General features: G+C 47.2%; 2 protein-coding genes across 10 annotated transcripts in view; one reads left to right on the top strand and one right to left on the bottom strand.

Moving 5' to 3' along the window:
* LOC132463939 (suppressor of tumorigenicity 7 protein homolog) overlaps nucleotides 1-4,818 on the top strand; it is a 34,908-nt gene extending 30,090 nt beyond the window's left edge. For 4 of the 9 annotated variants that reach the window (XM_060060065.1, XM_060060056.1, XM_060060057.1 and 1 more), the window contains 5 exons: nucleotides 182-284; nucleotides 704-866; nucleotides 970-1,064; nucleotides 3,188-3,337; nucleotides 4,525-4,818. In XM_060060065.1, the coding sequence (XP_059916048.1) occupies nucleotides 182-284; nucleotides 704-866; nucleotides 970-1,064; nucleotides 3,188-3,337; nucleotides 4,525-4,620 (607 nt within the window). In that variant the 3' untranslated portion in view covers nucleotides 4,621-4,818. The remainder of the gene's footprint in view (nucleotides 1-181; nucleotides 285-703; nucleotides 867-969; nucleotides 1,065-3,187; nucleotides 3,338-4,524) is intronic. The other 5 variants (XM_060060064.1, XM_060060060.1, XM_060060059.1 and 2 more) reach the window with 5 other exon arrangements.
* On the bottom strand, nucleotides 4,817-18,410 carry wnt2 (wingless-type MMTV integration site family member 2). The gene is made up of 5 exons (XM_060060066.1): nucleotides 17,697-18,410; nucleotides 17,255-17,475; nucleotides 13,287-13,564; nucleotides 10,943-11,207; nucleotides 4,817-7,780 (listed from the first exon to the last, which is right to left on the bottom strand). Exons 1-5 carry the CDS (start codon nucleotides 17,777-17,779, stop codon nucleotides 7,575-7,577), a joined length of 1,053 nt encoding a protein of 350 aa, XP_059916049.1. The 5' UTR covers nucleotides 17,780-18,410; the 3' UTR covers nucleotides 4,817-7,574.
* Nucleotides 18,411-21,097: the final 2,687 nt, after the last annotated feature.

The raw sequence follows: 21,097 nt of genomic DNA, 5'->3' as shown, positions 1-21,097 counted from the left end.
AGCGTCCTGTGTGTTGTGTTGTGCGTCCTGTGTGTTGTGTTGTGCGTCCTGTGTGTGTGTTGTGTTGTGTGTCCTGTGTGTTGTGTTGTGTTGTGCTTCCTGTGTGTGTTGTGTTGAGCGTCCTGTGTGTTGTGTTGTGCGTCCTGTGTTGTGTTGAGCTTCCTGTGTTGTGTTGCTCCAGGTTCTCTCCCGAGGCGGCCTCCAGGAGGGGGCTGAGCACCGCAGAGATGAACGCTGTAGAAGCCATCCACAGAGCGGTGGAGTTTAACCCCCACGTCCCTAAAGTAAGACCCGGGGGGGGGGGGGGGGGGGGACTGGGACTGGGACAGGGGGGGGGGGGAGGACTGGGACGGGGGGGGGGGGGGGGGGGGGGGGGAGGACTGGGACGGGGGGGGGGGGGGGGGGACTGGGACGGGGGGGGGGGGGAGGACTGGTTCAGTGGCGGGTAGAATTGGCAACCGTTATCAATTAGGGTACGTTAATGAACTATTCATTAAAATTAGTTTTTGCAGTAATAAGCATTAACTTAGTTAATTAACAGTTAACAAATGGTCTAGTAATAATGAGTCATGCTGTTCACGTTAACTAAGGTGTTAATAGGGTTAACCCTCGATGCTAAGGCTCTGTGATAATGTGGTGTTCCCTCTGTGGTACTGCTACCGGTTCACCTCTAACCTGTCCCCTCACCGTCCCCCCCCCCCAGTATCTCCTGGAGATGAAGAGTCTCATCCTCCCTCCAGAACACATCCTGAAGCGCGGCGACAGCGAGGCCATCGCCTATGCCTTCTTCCACCTGCAGCACTGGAAGAGAGTGGAGGGCGCGCTCAACCTGCTGCACTGCACCTGGGAGGGCAGTATGTACTCATGTAGATACAGAGATATATATACACACCCACGATACACACATGGCACCGCACGGGCACCGAGCCATGCATTCATACCTGTGTGTGTGTGTGTGCGCCCCCACAGCCTTCAGAATGATCCCGTACCCCCTAGAGAAGGGTCATCTCTTCTACCCCTACCCCATCTGTACAGAGACGGCCGACAGAGAGCTGCTACCAAGTAAGACACTTATAGATGGAGGACTCACCTGTAAGACACCTATAGATGGAGGACTCACCTGTAAGACACCTATAGATGGAGGACTCACCTGTATGACACTTCTAGATGGAGGACTCACCTGTATGACACTTATAGATGGAGGACTCACCTGTAAGACACTTATAGATGGAGGACTCACCTGTAAGACACCTATAGATGGAGGACTCACCTGTAAGACACCTATAGATGGAGGACTCACCTGTATGACACTTCTAGATGGAGGACTCACCTGTATGACACTTATAGATGGAGGACTCACCTGTAAGACACTTCTAGATGGAGGACTCGCCTGTATGACACTTCTAGATGGAGGACTCACCTGTATGACACCTATAGATGGAGGACTCACCTGTATGACACCTATAGATGGAGGACTCACCTGTATGACACCTATAGATGGAGGACTCACCTGTATGACACTTCTAGATGGAGCCAGGAGGACTCACCTGTATGACACTTCTAGATGGAGGACTCACCTGTATGACACTTCTAGATGGAGCCAGGAGGACTCACCTGTATGACACTTCTAGATGGAGGACTCACCTGTATGACACCTATAGAGGGAGGACTCACCTGTAAGACACTTCTAGATGGAGGACTCACCTGTAAGACACTTATAGATGGAGGACTCACCTGTAAGACACTTATAGATGAAGGACTCACCTGTAAGACACTTCTAGATGGAGGACTCACCTGTATGACACTTCTAGATGGAGGACTCACCTGTATGACACTTCTAGATGGAGGACTCACCTGTATGACACTTCTAGATGGAGGACTCACCTGTATGACACCTATAGATGGAGGACTCACCTGTATGACACTTCCTGTATGACTCACCTATATGACACTTCTAGATGGAGGACTCATCTGTATGACACCTATAGATGGAGGACTCACCTGTATGACACCTATAGATGGAGGACTCACCTGTATGACACTTCTAGATGGAGGACTCACCTGTATGACACTTCTAGATGGAGGACTCACCTGTATGACACTTCTAGATGGAGGACTCACCTGTATGACACCTATAGATGGAGGACTCACCTGTGTGACACTTATAGATGGAGGACTCACCTGTATGACACCTATAGATGGAGGACTCACCTGTAAGACACCTATAGATGGAGGACTCACCTGTAAGACACCTATAGATGGAGGACTCACCTGTATGACACTTCTAGATGGAGGACTCACCTGTATGACACTTCTAGATGGAGGACTCACCTGTATGACACTTCTAGATGGAGGACTCACCTGTATGACATTTCTAGATGAAGGACCCCCCTTGTATTACACCTATAGATGGAGGACTCACCTGTATGACACCTATAGATGGAGGACTCACCTGTATGACACTTCTAGATGGAGGACTCACCTGTATGACACTTTTAGATGGAGGACTCACCTGTATGACACTTCTAGATGAAGGACTCACCTGTATGACACCTATAGATGAAGGACTCACCTGTATGACACCTATAGATGAAGGACTCACCTGTATGACACTTATAGATGGAGGACTCATCTGTAGGACTCTTATAGATGGAGGACTCACCTGTATGACTCACCTGTATACTCGTCCATTCGCCTCTAGTGTCTCTTGTTGTTTATTTGCAAAGTTGAGCAACCATTTCAAGATTAATTACGAATTGTTTTAGGCTACGTACGGACAAAATCATTATTTCCAACCTCGTCGATGCCTTGACTATATTTTCTCGTCATTTTGCAACTCATTTGATGAATTAAAGTGTGAGGTATCATGGAAAACATGAAATTGTCTGGGTGACCCCAAACTTTTGAATGGTAGTGTATACTTCCGGGTTGAAGTCCTTGTTAGAGATTCAAAGGTGACGTTATGAGTGTATCTGCATATCGAGGGCATTCCCTTATTTTCCTTTGAACTGGCCCACTGGATAACAACCACAGTAATGGGGCCACCAGGGATTGAGTTGTGTTGTAAGCTGTTACCGTGGTCACATTTCAATGAAAAGCCCGTGACCAGCCCATGAAAAGAAGCATCTAAATGTATTTCTTTGTGCCTCTGTGTGTGTGTCTCGTTTGTGCGTGCGTGTGTTCATGTGTGGAAGCAGTATTCCACGAGGTGTCAGTCTACCCCAAGAAGGAGCTGCCCTTCTTCATCCTGTTCACGGCCGGCCTCTGCTCCTTCACTGCCATGCTGGCGCTGCTCACACACCAGTTCCCAGAGCTCATGGGCGTCTTCGCCAAGGCTGTGAGTGTCTCTGCCTGTAGTTCTGTCTCTGCCTGTAGTTCTGTCTCCCTGCCTGTAGTTCTGTCTCTGCCTGTAGTTCTGTCTCTCTGCCTGTAGTTCTGTCTCTGCCTGTAGTTCTGTCTCTCTGCCTGTAGTTCTGTCTCTCTGCCTGTAGTTCTGTCTCTGCCTGTAGTTCTGTCTCTGCCTGTAGTTCTGTCATCTGCCTGTAGTTCTGTCTCTCTGCCTGTAGTTCTGTCTCTCTGCCTGTAGTTCTGTCTCTCTGCCTGTAGTTCTGTCTCTGCCTGTAGTTCTGTCTCTCTGCCTGTAGTTCTGTCTCCCTGCCTGTAGTTCTGTCTCTCTGCCTGTAGTTCTGTCTCTCTGCCTGTAGTTCTGTCTCTCTGCCTGTAGTTCTGTCTCTGCCTGTAGTTCTGTCTCTCTGCCTGTAGTTCTGTCTCTCTGCCTGTAGTTCTGTCTCTCTGCCTGTAGTTCTGTCTCTGCCTGTAGTTCTGTCTCTCTGCCTGTAGTTCTGTCTCTCTGCCTGTAGTTCTGTCTCCCTGCCTGTAGTTCTGTCTCCCTGCCTGTAGTTCTGTCTCCCTGCCTGTAGTTCTGTCTCCCTGCCTGTAGTTCTGTCTCTCTGCCTGTAGTTGTCTCTCTGCCTGTAGTTCTGTCTCTCTGCCTGTAGTTCTGTCTCTGCCTGTAGTTCTGTCTCCCTGCCTGTAGTTGTCTCTCTGCCTGTAGTTCTGTCTCCCTGCCTGTAGTTCTGTCTCCCTGCCTGTAGTTCTGTCTCTGCCTGTAGTTCTGTCTCCCTGCCTGTAGTTCTGTCTCCCTGCCTGTAGTTCTGTCTCTCTGCCTGTAGTTCTGTCTCTGCCTGTAGTTCTGTCTCCCTGCCTGTAGTTCTGTCTCCCTGCCTGTAGTTCTGTCTCTCTGCCTGTAGTTCTGTCTCTCTGCCTGTAGTTCTGTCTCTCTTTCAGTGTTGTTGCCAGCTAGCAGGATGTGTACCTGGGTCTCTTCTGTTGTCCTTTACCAAGTCTTTATTATAGAAGAGGATTCCTCCTCCATTTTCTCTTGTTTGCCATGTTTGCAGTTCTGAGCGAACCCGAGGAATGGGTTTGGGCCTCCCTAGTTTCTGTTCCATAATCATGTTCTTATCCTGCTTGGAACAGTGTAAATGTTCTCTAACTTGATTTTCTTTCCATCTTTTCCACCAGTTCCTGAGTACTTTATTCGCTCCCCTCAACTTCATCATGGAGAAGGTGGAGAGCCTCCTCCCCTCCAGTCTGTGGCACCAGCTCACCCGCATCTAGACGCCCTGAGGAGCCGACAGACGGACGGACTGAGGGCGGGCCTAGAGGAGCCGACAGACAGACGGACAAACTGATGGCCGTAGCGCCGCCTGGGACTGGACTGACACACCTTTGTGCCAATAAACAGGACAGGAGACAAAGCCACTGCTGGAGAGAGAAGGGATTCAAAATGAAATAAAGAAAACAGAATTCAGAATAGTTTTGGACTTTTTATTTGTTATGTTTGCCATTTCGGGGGACGTGGATCTCTTGTAAAGCCGTTTGTTGTACAAAAAGAGGCGAGCGAATTGCCATCTTTAAAACATGGAAAGAAACAAAAAAGTACAATAAAGGACTTTTACTGCAAGCTTCTACAACGCCCGTGGTCATTCTGAATCAGGTTTGTACACGAAACCAACAAGGGTGAATCTTCTGGGTCAGCTGGCCTACTGTGTGGTCTGTTGTGCAATGTGTCCCCCCCCCCCCCCCCCCCAAAACACCACAACAGGAGCTGGTGTTAAAGCCCCAGAAAACGTTTGAATTAAGAGCTCAAATAACCTCAGTCTATAGATCTGTTAAAGGTTTTCCTTTGCTGAATCTTGATTTCACTGGTGGGGATCCTCAGCATCCTGACCTCCCTCCCAACTGAATAAAGACCTGACGACATCCTCTCATGATCAGGTGAGCACAATCCAACCTGAGAAATACATTGCAGTGAATTGATATTAGGCACATTGGTGGCCCATAAACGGTGGATCTTTTAAGGTTATGTTCCCTTGGGCCGTTGAGTGTAATCTGCTGGATCACCAGTTGAGGGCAGCAGATTGACACGTCTCTGGAATCTTGGGATGGAAATAAAGTGTTTAGTAGGGAACTCTTGGGTTGTCTGGTCAGGATTGGTGGAAGTGTTGGCTTTAATACTTAGGTCACTGGTTCGTTAAACTACATTTAATTTGCTAAAATGCATACATTTCACTTGTACAATAAATCTGTGGCTAAGAGCATAATGTTAAATAATCAGTATTACTGAGATTACAATGCACATTGTAATTGATCTACCTAATGGTATTGTGGGTTTCACCATTTTGAGAAATGCACAACCTGTTTGTTACTGGTGAATACATCCTTTAAGCACAGGTGATCTGAATGACTCACTTCAAGCGGTTAGGCAATGATCACAGCTATCCTGTTACAATGTCATAAAAATAATTCATTCTGTTAAGAGGCAACAGAATGCAGTGTTTAATGATGATCAAGCCAATCTCTCCCCAATGTTTTTCGATCAGAATTAATGCGTGGGGCTAATGTGGGGCTAATTTCATTAAGCTGATCAAGTCCCATTTGCCAGTGGAACCGGACTCATAAATGTCCCACTGCAGGTTAAGCCTGACCGTCCAGGCAGTTACAAGTCTAAAGGAAAATATGGTCTTAAATCCCTTTGCTTTTGTAAGCAAGGAGATGACTGAGGACTAGAATTGCATCGCATAACCCTTTAAATGCTCCCGCAGCCTGGACAAGGTTTAGGATACGTTTGGAATCCACATTTTTCCCATTACTTGGGAGTAAATAAATACAATGAAACCAAAGTAGGGACTGCCATTGGCCAACAGTAGACCACATACGACGAAAGATAGTCTTACAAGCTTTCTAAAACAAACATCGCTCAGAACGGTCACCCATTCATACCCTTGTTCTGTTTTCTGTACCACTGCTTATGATAAGCATTGGCCAAACCATCGCAATATTTGGTAATTAGAAACCATTTGGCTTCCTGGGTGATTCAGGGATTTCCATACATGTGTTTTCAGTGAGTGTTGCATATGTGCAGTGTTACGAACCAATTCCTGCCCGCTCAAAAATCACTTTGGTCTCCAAATTAAATTTGGGATTGTTCCGATGTTGTGAAACCAGAAGAACATGCGTTCCAGGTGTCTAAGATGTGTTTATGAGTGGACAGGCCACCGTGGCACGAAATGCAACATGCTCGCAAACCGCCAACACATCTGTTGACAAACATGAAACGTAGTCAAGGTCTCCTGCTGGCTTCTGAGCCATGAAAAGGGGAAACTAACACCCACAGGGAGTTGAAAGGGGAATCGTGAATGAACTCGGCAGCGCGCTGGTCTGTCCTCTGCTAATGACATGTTCAGACTGCTCACTATCTCCCCTCTGCACTACACCGCAACAGGGTCCTGGATAACAGTCCAGAAACATGTCCCCTTGGATGAGATCTTCACACACACAAATCAGTCCGGTGTTCATAATGTTCTTTGTCTGCAAGTTTTTCTCCCAACCCAAAATGTAAGAAGTGCTCCCGGATACAAGGGTAAGTGCTTCAGTGACCGACTTGGAAGAACAGAACTACAGAGTATATATGAATGTGTTAATACAAAACATCAACAGGTGCAATTATGTAACATAAGAAGGAGATTGACACGCTACATACTCTGCTTAATACTCAACTAGTTTGACCTTTGAAGCTTGGATAGTAACGACGTTACCCGATACAGAACCAGGACTCACATTTCTATTTCTACATTAAATAAGGTGAGTCGGGCGCGGCAGAACTGGCAGAGGGGTGAGTACTGGGTCCATCTACTAAGGACAGAGTTCACCTCAACATGCCCTCTGACAACGAATAGAGATGACCAATCTCAATGGAATTCCTCCATCCTTGGTGTACTCATCATCACATCATCATCTCATTACTGTCTGTTTAAAACCTGTCCCGCTTTCAAAAGCCTGAGGCCTTTTTATAGTCAGTCTCCCATGCCGGTAATAAACATGGAGCTAGCATACTGATATATTCGGTGTGTTATGTGACGCCCCCACACAATGAAGCGTAAGAACCTGACACGTGTGCAGAGTTACCAGACGCAAGACTGGATTTTTTAAGAAGATTCCAGCTCCAGTCATCATCTTGAAGGAGAGCTCTGATTGGCTGACAGAACTGGGCGTTGGGGCTGGGGACGGGGTCACGTCTGCCCCTTGCAGGTGTGCAGGTCGACCTGCAGGTGGCAGTCTTGGCAGTGCACGGCGCAGCACCAATGGAACTTGCACTCACACTTGGTGGTGCGGCTAACGCGCGACGTGTCGTAGCCCCGCCCACAGCACATGACCTCACAGCTGTCCACGCCACGGGACGTCCTGTTGCACACCCGCCCGCCCGTCCCGAGGGACCCTGGAGAGAGAGGATGACATGAGACCGTTGGGGATATCAGAGGTGGTTAAATATTACCCCTCGATGAGACCTGCTTAACCGTCATTAAATAAGCTTCTTGGCTTTGGAGAAGGAGGTTGTGGAGGTGTGGTGTGAGCACTTATCGTATGCATGTACATCCTGGCACTTAAAAATAGTACTTTGCATAGTGTATCTTCCTATCCTAGTTATCTTTGTGATATACAGGCAATGGGTTAAACTAGCAATATGAAGTGCTTGGCACCTGCTTCTATGAACATCTTTACGGTACCAACAGCGATATATTGTAGTTTCACCTTCCTCTGCTGGTCTTACATCCACACACAATAAGTTTCATACACGTGTTGCAAACAACCGCATCCCAAGTTGAGCTATGGCTGTGACCAGGGCGAGGTTGGAGAGAAGTATGGAGAGGATAGAAGAATAAACCGAGAGAAAAGGAGACGCCCCAGATAAAGGTAGATTAGATAAAGCTCAGGGAACAGGAGCTGTGTGGTGTGGCTACAGGTCAGTGAACGGAGATATTACACCGAAGAACAAACCTGATTTAAATCTGTGTATGTCAACACAGGCTTGATTTGAAACCTTTAAAGACATTCTATTTTTACGTTGTAATACCGCAGGCCGAATTTCTGTTAGCCAATGACTTCACTTGTAACCACGCCTCCAGCAACATGATTGGTCGAAACATATAAAACATTTAGACTATCAATCTTTAGATACCTTTTGATATTTTGAGACAAGGGTGAAGCAGTGGGGGTAAGGTTGAGGAGAGGGAAGGGGGGGAGGAGCAGTGTGGTTAAGGTGGAGAGGAGAGGGAGGGGGGGAGGTAGAATGATGAGTTGTGGAGAGAGATAGATGAGAGAATGATGAAAGGAGCTTTCACCCAGGCCTCCGCTCTTCATCGGCTGGGTATTTTATATTTGGCGCCTGTTGCGACGCGTGTACACACACACAAACACACACACACCCTGAGGAGGGTGCTGATACTGTACTGGCCTCTACACTGATTTTAGGCAAGTATCAGTCCCTGGGCGCAACACATATTCCCCTGTTTTAGAAAGACAGCAACGAAGTGTTCCCAGCCTGTTAAGAGTAATTATTTATTCCGTGCATTGCCTGTCAGCAGGTGTTTATGTTCACTCGGGTAAACCTTTTCTGAAGTGACACGTAAAACATCAAATTCCAATGAGGTGGAATTCCTTGATATTTACTTTCAAGCTGTCTTTGTGAACTCTCTGTCTCGCTCTCTATTATATGTCTGGGCATGATCTAAGCCCCGCCCATCTTGGCAACAAACCTGTCCGTCATCCACGGTATGCTGCACTGCTAGGGGTGACATCATGGCGCCTCTCTCTCTCTCTCTCTCTCTCTCTCTCTCTCTCTCTCTCTCTCTCTCTCTCTCTCTTCCCCCCCCCTCCCTCACGTCTGCTCATTGGATTAGGCTGACAGGGCGCAGAAGGATGAGTGTAGCACCTGACTCGCTGGCGTGCGGGTTAATTGATAAAACACTCGCTGGCCGCCCCCCCCCTTCTGTCGCCCCCCCCCCCCCCCCCCCCCTGTCGGTGAGAGTGATTGACTGTTTGCGGTTCAGAGGTGTTGGGGGGCCGGTTCACCTGCTCCTTCCCATGCAGTGTACTGTGTGTGAGGGAGAAGGAGCAGGAGCCTGGCTTATTTAAGGTGGGAGTCTCTATCTCAGAGACAGAATGGGAGGGAGGGAATCGGTTCATAAAGGGGCCAACAAAGGAAGAGAGGGCAGGGTTTACCATAGCGCATGCCCCCTGTTCAGCCTGCTGGGGCTGTGATGCACCGGTGCCCAGAGGCCCCCCAGCCTCCCAGGGCCCCCCAGCCTGGTTCCGGAGGGTCTTTTAAATGGATGCCCCAGAGCAGGGACTTGCTTGGTCGAGGCACCGTCTGCGTACAGTAGTTGGCTAATTGGGGGAGGTTTGAGAACACTGTCTCAGACCTTGTGTGTGAGACAGTGTCTCTCACACAAGATGGTCAGGACGTTTAAACTAGGAATCCTTTAAAGCAGTTCTGTCTGTCTCTGTGTGTGTGTGTGTGTGCGTGCGTGCGTGCGTGCGTGCACTACTGGGTTGATTTATGTTAGAGTGCGTGTGCTCTCAGGTTTCATTCGACTCAAGTGTGTAATGGGCCTTAAACCGACTGATACCTGATCACCACACAACCTCTGCTCCCAACTACAACCTCTGAACTCACACGTACTACACACACACACACGGCAAAGACAAAAACCCTACACACACACACACACACGGCAAAGACAGAAACCCTACAAACACACAAAAACACACACACACCTTCGCCCGAAAAAAAGACACCGAACATTTTTATTTTTGATTTAAAAAAAAATAAAGAAATAAATGTTTTACTCATTTATTTAAAGGTACATTGTTCTTATATTCTTGCTATAAGGTCTGCTGGAATGTTAGAAAACGTTCAGTATTAAATAAATATTTTGTATCAAATTTGTAATTTAATTTTTTATTGAAAAGCAAGACAAAAAAGTTTATGAAGGACATTAATTGTTTGATTTATGCAATCGTGAAAAATTAAAGCAAAATGAATGAAAAACAGCAAAAGCCACATTAGGTATTTGGTTTCGGCTTTCGGCGAAAATTTTTGATTTCGGTGCATCCCTAACGTTAACGGAATCAAATGCGTCATCAGTGGAGTATTTTGATTGGTTCAGAAGCCTTACTTTAAATGTGTCGCAGGTCAGACGACCCTTCACGTGCCTTTCCCAGCAATTTCCCTGCTTCCATCACAACGCAGCCATACCAGCACTGACCCGGACATGGGACCAGTTCCTGCTCATGACATCACCAGTGTATTAGCCAGGATGCCCAGCCCTGTTCCCACTCACACATGACCCCATGCAGGGAATGTTCAGGAACATTGCCGGGTAACACTGCAAGGGGCTTAAATGTCCCTTTTCCAGGCCAATAAACCCCTTTAACCCTCGGCAGAGAAAGAGAGCGAGCGTGTGTGACAGACATGGAAAAAGACCGAAACACACAATGAACCGTGGGTCCGAGGGAGGCAGAAGGGATCAGGATCAGGCAGGGACTAGCAGAACAAAGAACCCAGGACACGCATGTTCAGCGCTGCATGCAGGCCTACCTGACTCAAAGCTGCGTACGCAGTAGTCCGGCGAGTCCTCCAGGTACACCAGGTCGTTCTTGCCGGGCCGCTTGAGGTGCGCGTGTGCCGCCGTGAAGCCCGCCCCGTACTGGTCGACCGCCACCTGGACGGCGCCGCTGTAGCGCCTCCGCAGGTGGTCCCCGGTCAGCCGGAAGTCGGCCAGGGCCAGCCAGCACGTCCTCAGACTGCAGGAGCCGCTCACGCCGTGACACTTGCACTCCAGGGTCATGAAGCGCTTCACCGCCTGCAGGGCGGAGACAGAAGGACTAGGACCGCGTGCTGCACCTCACCCTGCTACCACGTGCTGCACCTCACCCTGCTACCACGTGCTGCACCTCACCCTGCTACCACGTGCTGCACCTCACCCTGCTACCACGTGCTGCACGTCACCCTGCTACCATGTGCTGCACGTCACCCTGCTACCACGTGCTGCACCTCACCCTGCTACCACGTGCTGCACCTCACCCTCCCACCAGGTGCTGCACGTCACCCTGCTACCACGTGCTGCACCTCACCCTGCTACCATGTGCTGCACCTCACCCTGCTACCATGTGCTGCACCTCACCCTGCTACCACGTGCTGCACCTCACCCTGCTACCGCGTGCTGCACCTCACCCTGCTACCAGGTGCTGCACGTCACCCTGCTACCGCGTGCTGCACCTCACCCTGCTACCAGGTGCTGCACGTCACCCTGCTACCAGGTGCTGCACGTCACCCTGCTACCGCGTGCTGCACGTCACCCTGCTACCAGGTGCTGCACCTCACCCTGCTACCACGTGCTGCACGTCACCCTGCTACCACGTGCTGCACGTCACCCTGCTACCAGGTGCTGCACGTCACCCTGCTACCGCGTGCTGCACGTCACCCTGCTACCACGTGCTGCACGTCACCCTGCTACCACGTGCTGCACCTCACCCTCCCACCAGGTGCTGCACGTCACCCTGCTACCACGTGCTGCACCTCACCCTGCTACCGCGTGCTGCACGTCACCCTGCTACCAGGTGCTGCACCTCACCCTGCTACCACGTGCTGCACGTCACCCTGCTACCACGTGCTGCACGTCACCCTGCTACCACGTGCTGCACGTCACCCTGCTACCACGTGCTGCACGTCACCCTGCTACCAGGTGCTGCACCTCACCCTGCTACCACGTGCTGCACGTCACCCTGCTACCACGTGCTGCACGTCACCCTGCTACCACGTGCTGCACGTCACCCTGCTACCACGTGCTGCACGTCACCCTGCTACCACGTGCTGCACGTCACCCTCCCACCATGTGCTGCACGTCAGCCTCCTACCGCCGCAGCTCCATTGGTTCTAGCTCGGGTTATTGGGCAATATCCCATGATTGAGATCTCAAACTCAGGATATTCTTTTAATCGCAAAATGTCGCTTTGCAGCAAATAAACCACTTATAAAAACAAATAAATACCAGCAAAAAGTGTTATCTTGTTTATTTATGGAGTGCTCACGCGTAGTGTATACTAAAACAATAAGCGAATAATTGCTAATTATAGACACTAGTCTCCTAAGCAGCCTACATTATGGACACTAGTCTCCTAAGCAGCCTACATTATAGACACTAGTCTCCTAAGCAGCCTACATTATAGACACTAGTCTCCTAAGCAGCCTACATTATGGACACTAGTCTCCTTAAGGAAACCAGTCAGCCCCTAGGGCACCCTGAGCTGTACACGCGTCTCCCCTAATGCCCAGGGGATGATTCTGGGTGATGATTGACCGGGACTGTTTTAACTTTCACCGTGACCACTGAGCAGTACGGTGAACACCGTTCCCCCGCCATCGCACTCATCCAAGAGCACTCCTTAAGGCTTATGTTCCCACGTTGACGCAACGACCGCACAGTCGCTTCGACGCCGTCGTGAGCGACTGCGAGTCGGGAGGTTCATGCCTACCTTGGGGCGGTACGGTGGTCTGGAGGTTCATGCCTACCTTGGGGCGGTGCGGTGGTCTGGAGGTTCATGCCTACCTTGGGGCGGTACGGTGGTCTGGAGGTTCATGCCTACCTTGGGGCGGTGCGGTGGTCTGGAGGTTCATGCCTACCTTGGGGCGGTGCGGTGGTCGGGAGGTTCATGCCTACCTTGGGGCGGTACGGTGGTCTGGAGGTTCATGCCTACCTTGGGGCGGTGCGGTGGTCGGGAGGTTCATGCCTACCTTGGGGCGGTACGGTGGTCGGGAGGTTCATGCCTACCTTGGGGCGGTGCGGTGGTCTGGAGGTTCATGCCTACCTTGGGGCGGTGCGGTGGTCGGGAGGTTCATGCCTACCTTGGGGCGGTGCGGTGGTCGGGAGGTTCATGCCTACCTTGCGTCCGGCGCGGTTGTTGTGGAGGTTCATGAGGGCCCGGGCGTCCCGCTCTGCCCGCTCCTTGGCGTCCACGAAGGCCTGGCTGAAGCGCACGGCGTGCTCCACGTGGTCGCTGCAGCCGCCCCAGTCGAAGGCGCCCTGGGCGTCCCGTGACGAGCCCTTCTTGGTGGGGTCGCAGGAGCAGGAGTCCAGCTGGCCGCCGCTGCAGGCGCGGGCCAGGGCGTGCACCACGCCCGCCGAGGACACGGCGTACACGAAGGCCGCCTCCCGGCTGCCTGCTGGGGGCGGGGTTTGTTGAATAGGGGTAGGGTCACACAACGTAGGGCTGCCTGCTGGGGGCGGGGTTTGTTGAGTAGGGGTAGGGTCACACAACGTAGGGCTGCCTGCTGGGGGCGGGGTTTGTTGAGTAGGGGTAGGGTCACATGACGTAGGGCTGCCTGCTGGGGGCGGGGTTTGTTGAGTAGGGGTAGGGTCACATGACGTAGGGCTGCCTGCTGGGGGCGGGGTTTGTTGAATAGGGGTAGGGTCACATGACGTAGGGCTGCCTGCTGGGGGCGGGGTTTGTTGAGTAGGGGTAGGGTCACATGACGTAGGGCTGCCTGCTGGGGGCGGGGTTTGTTGAGTAGGGGTAGGGTCACATGACGTAGGGCTGCGCCATTAATCTCATTTTGATCGCGATAGTGATTTTAGCGTGAAACGTTCAAAAAACTAATATAATCAAGTTTTCGATTATAATTATTATTTATTCTTTTCATTAAATGTTTTATAGAAAGTGAAGAACACCTGGATACATATCTGTACATTATTTTAGATTTGATCATTTTCTTTTGGACTATTATATGTATTTCTTTAAGGCGAAATTTCAAAGTTCTCAGTTACAAAAAAAAAATTGGACAGACATGCTAAATAAATACATCATGTTTTCAAACCCAAAAATAATCGTTTGAATAATCGTGATTTCAATACTGAACAAAATAATCATGATTATGATTTTTTTCCATAATCGAGCAGCCCTACGAACACGTGAAGATAAGAGATAAGATAAGAACTTTAGTTCATCCAATACATGATAAATTCACTTGTTACAGCAGCCCATGGAATATAGAAAGATGCAATAATAAAATGAAGTGTATAAAGTGTCCAGCAATACATACATACATAAAATAAATTAAAAAAATCACAGTGCTTACAATGTCACGCCATAAGGGCCTAAATGTACACGCCGAGGGTTACCCAATAAATGAGGCTAAGAGGTCCTTCACTACAGAATAAATACTTAATAATTACACATGAACAGTGGAAAGACCCTTCGTTAGGGGTATTAAGACATGCCGTACTTTGGTTATGGCGTCTTCAAAGCTCCCGTATTATACCACCAGGACTGAGGGGATTAGCCGTCACAAGACGTTTAAAAAAAATCTGCCCTTTCCTGTGTTTTAGTGACATCACAAGTTGGCATGTCTACCTAGATGTATGATGGATAGATCAGTCTACCAGCCGGACTTTAACAAACGTTGCTCATCTCTCCGTCATACATCTAGCTGGACACGCCCACTTGTGATGTCAGATGAGGCCGATTTTCAAATCGGCTTGTAACAGCTCATCACACCCACACCTTGGATCAGCTCATCACACCCACACCTTGGATCACACCCACACCTTGGAACAGCTCATCACACCCACACCTTGGAACAGCTGATCACACCCACACCTTGGAACAGCTCATCACACCCACACCTTGGAACAGCTGATCACACCCACACCTTGGAACAGCTGATCACACCCACACCTTGGATCACACCCACACCTTGGATCACACCCACACCTTGGAACAGCTCATCACACCCACACCTTGGATCACACCCACACCTTGGATCACACCCACACCTTGGAACAGCTCATCACACCCACACCTTTTTATTAAATATGAGCAATTGGGAAACAAAACAATTGTACAGCAGCTCTTAGGGTGATTTGGCTGTTCAAAAAGCACCTTTTGCTGTCTTGAGATCCATGAGCTGCTTAATTAAGTTGGGCTGAGATCTAGGACATTGTCTACCTCTAGAAAGTTTCCAACTCTGGGCCATAAAAACGGAATAAACACTTATGATTTTAAATGGATGGGGGCAAAACAAAAGGTACAAATGGCAGCATTACAGACGAAGTTCAAACAGTTCATGCCTAGCAGGCATTCAGATCTGTCTTTGTTGCCGTGACGGAGGGACTGAAGACCCAACTCCGACCTAGGATTCAACCCGACCAAATTAAACACAAGCTTTAACCAAACCTAGCATTGAACACAGGCTACACAGAAAGCGATTGTTCACATACAGATCACTAACAAACTACAGAATTATTTATCCACAATGTGTTGTGTTAGATTAATTAAACTTAAAGGAATGGGAACACATGACGATCCAGAGTTCAGAGTTGTGGTCACTATATAGATCTTCCATGGGTCACTACACAGGTTACCAACTCATTGAGGGCCTACTTTAAGACCGTGAGAGCGCCCAATATGCTTTAAGTCAATTAACAACAGCCAACTCTAACCTGTCACCGTGAGAGCCCTAACCTTTTCTCCAAAGATAACTGTCTACATATATCTGCAGCTCGTCCCATTAACAACTAAATATTACCAGTGTTTTAAAATAACCCTAACTTTGAGTATTTTGGGCGAAAATCTGTCTCTGTCAATGGGAGATAATCGCCCTAAGCCTAGAGAGAGCGTGGCACCAGGCAGAAAAGTACTTTGCAAATGTTTGAAGTTAGTCCAACGGAATTGACGTTGAGGAGCTCATGAGAGCTGCCTCCGTGTGTGGGTAATGTCTCCGCTACTTGCTAATGCCGTGTGACAGAACCAGGCTCAGGCAGGGAGGTCCAAATACCGCACGGCTGATTAGGGACCCAGATGAAACGGACCAGTTGGAAGTTCCGCCCTGCAGGTTAATGTAAAGGGCCTGGGAGTGGAATACCAGGCCGCCGGTGCTATATATGGTCTTCCAGTGGCATTAAAAGAGACCAGGCTTGTTATAACACGTCGTTAGAGGCATAGAGGCTTAGTAAGGGAAGGAGAGGGGCTGGAAAGTGACGCGTCTAATTTGACAGTTTACTGCTCTGCCTAGACCACCGTTGTCAAATGCATGCGGGAGCTGGTGATGCGAAGATCGGATCTTTTTCGGACTCGGATCTCGTTCATGGGTGAATAGTGTTGACAGCGAAGACGTAGGGGGTTTACATTAAATTTGTTTTTTAAGCAGAAAAGTATACAAACAGTGCACGATATATCCAACACTCATTTTCATATAAATTGCCATAATTAGGTTTACTTTCGCAAATGAATAAACAATGTCTGAGGTACTTAAGTGCACACATGTAAACACCACATCGACAAAGGGTCCAAGTGATACGCATGTGCAAATCCAACAACGAATTAACGATCCACTCACGAATCATAATGGCCTAAGAATCAGATTGCAAAACATTCGTTATTTTTGGTCGAATCGTTTATGAATCACACATCACTTGCTGAAGCTCTAGAGGCTACCGATCGGTTGCAGTGAGTGACAGAGCGACTCCGTCAAATTGATAAATGCAGCACTGTAAAATGATACCATGTATGGAATGCGACGAAAGGGCGAAGATTAAAAAAATGACATGTAGGCCAACTTTGGTTTACCAGCCTTTGCCAAACTTATGAGTACAGACCAAGGCAACAAGCCATATTCCTATTGATTCACGCACGCCTATGGCTTGTTTGCTCATACAAGTTTGGCAAAGGCACAGTGGCATGCAGGAGCTGGCCCGTCTTAATTATATGCGCTAATATACAATGAAAACATGACATTGGTATATAGCCTACTACTAGTTCACATACGCCTAGCTGCTTTTTCCCTCTCTCGAACGCAGAGTTATTTTGCACAAGAAAAGTGAATCGGAGCAAAAATCAACATTGCACCACTTACTGCGTAGCAGGAGCCGTCCGAAAAGGTTGTGGTCCCTCGCCATGGTCTGGCAGTTCCAGCGGTGGTTTTTAAACTGGTACTGGCACTCTGCGATCCAGTCCTTCATCCCGTCCCCGATGGCCTGCATGACTTTGGGATGCTGCCGGCACAGCTGTCGCTGCTTGTTCACCAGCCCGGGGATGTTGTCGCACATCACCTGCGATCCGATGGTGCCCATGTACCTGCACGCAGAAGAAGATGGGTTACAAGAGTAAATATTGAAACCATGTAGCCTATAAATTATGCGATATTTTTATTTTCACGGTTGATGCTGTATGGCAAAGCTATAGCTAAAAATTAAAGTTTCCTTCCCCCCACACGTGATCGGAGTTCGGCCTACATTGAGACGGTCTTTGCGCACTGTGTGTGGTGGTTGTTGTAGGTGACTGTGACTCATACTTACCACCAAGACGCATCGACATGGGAGGTCAGCCAGCACATTGCTACTGATAAATAAAAAAATATTCCACTTGGTAATAAATTCATAATACCGCACAGTTAATGGCAGTATGCACCTGTACTTAATAGTTCCATTAGTCTAATAAAAACGCAACCCAAAACAGGACGGCGGGTTTTTAACTTCACGATGTGCCCCCCCAAAAAAGAGCGTTTTATCGAAAGTAAAGCGGCATAAGACTACTGCGCTTTAAAAAAGTAAGGCATCGTTGTACTTCAGTGCGTAGGATATATAGGCTATAGTAGTAGGTGCATACGTGCCAAGATATGCGAGTTAACAATTGGTCCCACGTTAAAAGCGGTTTGCGGGCTAGAGATGATCTGCTATCAGGTTTAAATTGCTTACACAAGGGGTGGGCGCAGTCAGGTCTCAGGAATGAGGTGAAGAAATGAGCTGTCTGAAAGTATCTGTTCAGGCTAGCTTGACACCAGACACAAGGTTGGCCCACTTCCAAGCGGCAAGGTGTAGAATGTGGTACGAAGTGACGGAATTAAACCCTCTGCGGTATAAAAAAAACAAAAGAAACAATCAGACGGACGTGTCGTGGAAGGAACCGGCGCGCAGCGAGCGCGTCGGAGGAATCGTTCTCTCTGTGCCAAATCGTCCAGAACAACGCGTCATGACGCGCTGCTAATGTAAATGCTTTCCCCCCCCGCGATCTATACGTCCCAAGTCTTGAGTAGCCTGATCAGTTTTGTAGATGTTTAAACGTTTATGCCCAGATTCTCCCAAATTCGCACCTTAAGGTTATGCGTCCATTTCGATAAGATTATCCGCTGCTTTCTTTTGAAGTCACATTGGCAGTCCGAGCGTCTGTCTCACTTGATTTCCTCCAGCTTTGATCTTGCTCCATGTATGGGAAGGTCTGACGAAATGAGATTATTGGATAAACTGGATTTCCCCCTCATGATCTCCGTGGAAGAAAATGATAACATTTGCTTCAATGGTTTCAGAGAATAGGATTTGAACCACCATTGACCTCGCAGTTCAGTGAACGCTACAAAAAATGGGGGGCCGAGCTCTCTGAGTGGCCAACGACGTGCGTCGCGACGTAGGTCGCATTGGTCGCGACATAGGTCGCATTGGTCGCTGTGTGGGTCGCTCGTCTGGCTGCTTTCAGTCGCTGTGGTCACTGGCTGGCTCGCTCAAAGTCTATATAATCAGTTGATTTTTTTTTGCGTCAGTTGAAGTACCAGAAAGCCAAGCTCTTTAGTGCTAATATTGTTTTAATATTTTTCTATTTAAGTACAGTTTAAATGATGAAATCGTTGGTCTATCAGTATCAATAAAATATATTAGTTGTAATTTGGGGCGTATTCAAATAATGTATTTTATATATTATATATAGCCTATTTGTTTTGTTAAATGTCATTAAGCCTAATAATGTATATTATGCACAAAGTTCTTCGTTATAGAGTGATAAACATAAATATAAGTGCAATAATATGAAGCCAATGCCACAGTGTTACAAGCGGTAGTCATGCTAGGTTAGCAATCATGAAGGCCGGTGTTCGATTCTCTCCACGTATGGTCATAGTTTTGCTCTTTTAGTCAAACTTATTGACGCAATCGGCCTCTTTCATTTTAACATTTTTGTATGTTTTAGTAGGATGGTATGATAATTATACGACGTATTGACGGGCTGCGACGCCTGGCTGGTATCGGCTGGCTGGCTGCGACGACAGCCACGGCTGGCTCTGGCAGGCTGACCGACTAGGTCGCGACAATAAAAGCGTTGCGACCCTTTTGGCGGCAAATAGGTCGCAACCAACCAGAGGTATGGCTGAATGAGCGACCTGTGGCCTGTGGCAGCCAGCCATTGTCACCATGGCTGCTACCATAACCAAAAGCCTATGTTATCAACATCTCATTGAACAGAATAAATATACGTGCGTCAGTATAATAAAAAAAGAATAATATATACCTAGCTTAGATATTGATAGACCAATAGGCCTTTTTATAATATATATAAATAAATAGGCCTATTGGTCTATCCATCTATATTTAATTAATATTGAATTAACTTTGCAATACAGTGATGTTTACAATATTTATATTGATTACATTGTATAGCCTATTGGTTTGATAAATGTTAAAGACTAATAAAATATCCTATGAAGAAAGTTATAGTGTAATATACTTTGATATAAGTGTAACAAAACAAATAATAACTAATTCACAGACCCAATACCGTAAAAAAAAAGAGCAAAAATAAATATATAATGTGCCACGAATCATGATAGTCAAGTATTCAAATGTATAAACCAAAGAACAAAATATGAAAATTGAAATTAAAGTTACAATTTTCTAAAAAGAAAAGTGTCAATAATAATAGTAGGCTATAGTAATAGCATAAATGCACAATTTAAAGGGGGCGAGTGACTATACAAATCTATAGTATATAAAAAGTGTGTGTAAAGTGGCTCAATCATCAAGTATGTATGCTAACTCAGAATGTTTTGCAGCCAACAGACCAAAAACAAAAACTGTAATATACGACAGTGTCACCCCTCATGTTTCATTTGATAAAAACGACAGTGTTACCCCCTATGTTTTAATTGATAAATATCGACAGTGTTACCCATCATGTTTTTTTTCATGACGACCAATAAAAAACAACAGTGTTACCCCATATGTTTTTTTTCATGACGACCAATAAAAAACAAAAACATAAGTAACCCTTATGTTTTTTTTCATGACGACCAATAAAAAAAAACAGTGTTACCCCTTATGTTTTTTTTCATGACGACCAATAAAAAACAACAGTGTTACCCTTTATGTTTTTTTTCATGACGACCAATAAAAAACGACAGTGTTACCACTTATGTTTTTTTTCATGACCAATAAAAAACAACAGTGTTACCCCTTATGTTTTTCTTCATGACGACCAAAGAAAAACAACAGTGTTACCCCCTAAGTTTTATTTGATAAATATCGACAGTGTTACCCCTTATGTTTTTTTCCCATGATGACTGATGAAAAACAACAGTGATGCCCCTTATATTTTATTTGAGAAGGACAATTTTCTTCTTTTTTCTAATATGTTTTTTTTCATTACGACCTATAAAATACGACAGTGTTTCCCCTTATATTTTATTTGACAAAGACAACAGTGTTACCCCTTATGTTTTTTTTCATGACGACCAATTGAAAACAACAGTATTATCCCTTATGTTTTTTTTCATGACGACCAATAAAAAACAACAGTGTTACCCCTTCTTTTTTTTTTCATGACGACCAAAGAAAAACGACAGTGTCACCCCTCATGTTTCATTTGATAAAAACGACAGTGTTACCCCCTATGTTTTAATGGATAAATATCGACAGTGTTACCCCTAATGTTTTTT

The sequence above is a fragment of the Gadus macrocephalus genome, chromosome 9, assembly GCF_031168955.1.
Source record: "Gadus macrocephalus chromosome 9, ASM3116895v1".
Classification (NCBI taxonomy): domain Eukaryota; kingdom Metazoa; phylum Chordata; class Actinopteri; order Gadiformes; family Gadidae; genus Gadus; species Gadus macrocephalus.
The sequence above is the reverse complement of the archived record's forward strand: the minus strand, read 5'-3'. Positions and strand labels throughout refer to the sequence as shown.

Excerpts from the sequence above, each read along its gene's own strand:
- wnt2 (XM_060060066.1), bottom strand. The coding sequence starts at position 17,779 with ATGAATTTATTACCAAGTGGAATATTTTTTTATTTATCAGTAGCAATG. Across the intron at positions 11,208-13,286 it reads ACAACCGCGCCGGACGCAAG|GCGGTGAAGCGCTTCATGAC; the intron begins GTAGGCATGAAC and ends TCCGCCCTGCAG. Across the intron at positions 7,781-10,942 it reads CGTACGCAGCTTTGAGTCAG|GGTCCCTCGGGACGGGCGGG; the intron begins GTAGGCCTGCAT and ends CTCTCTCTCCAG.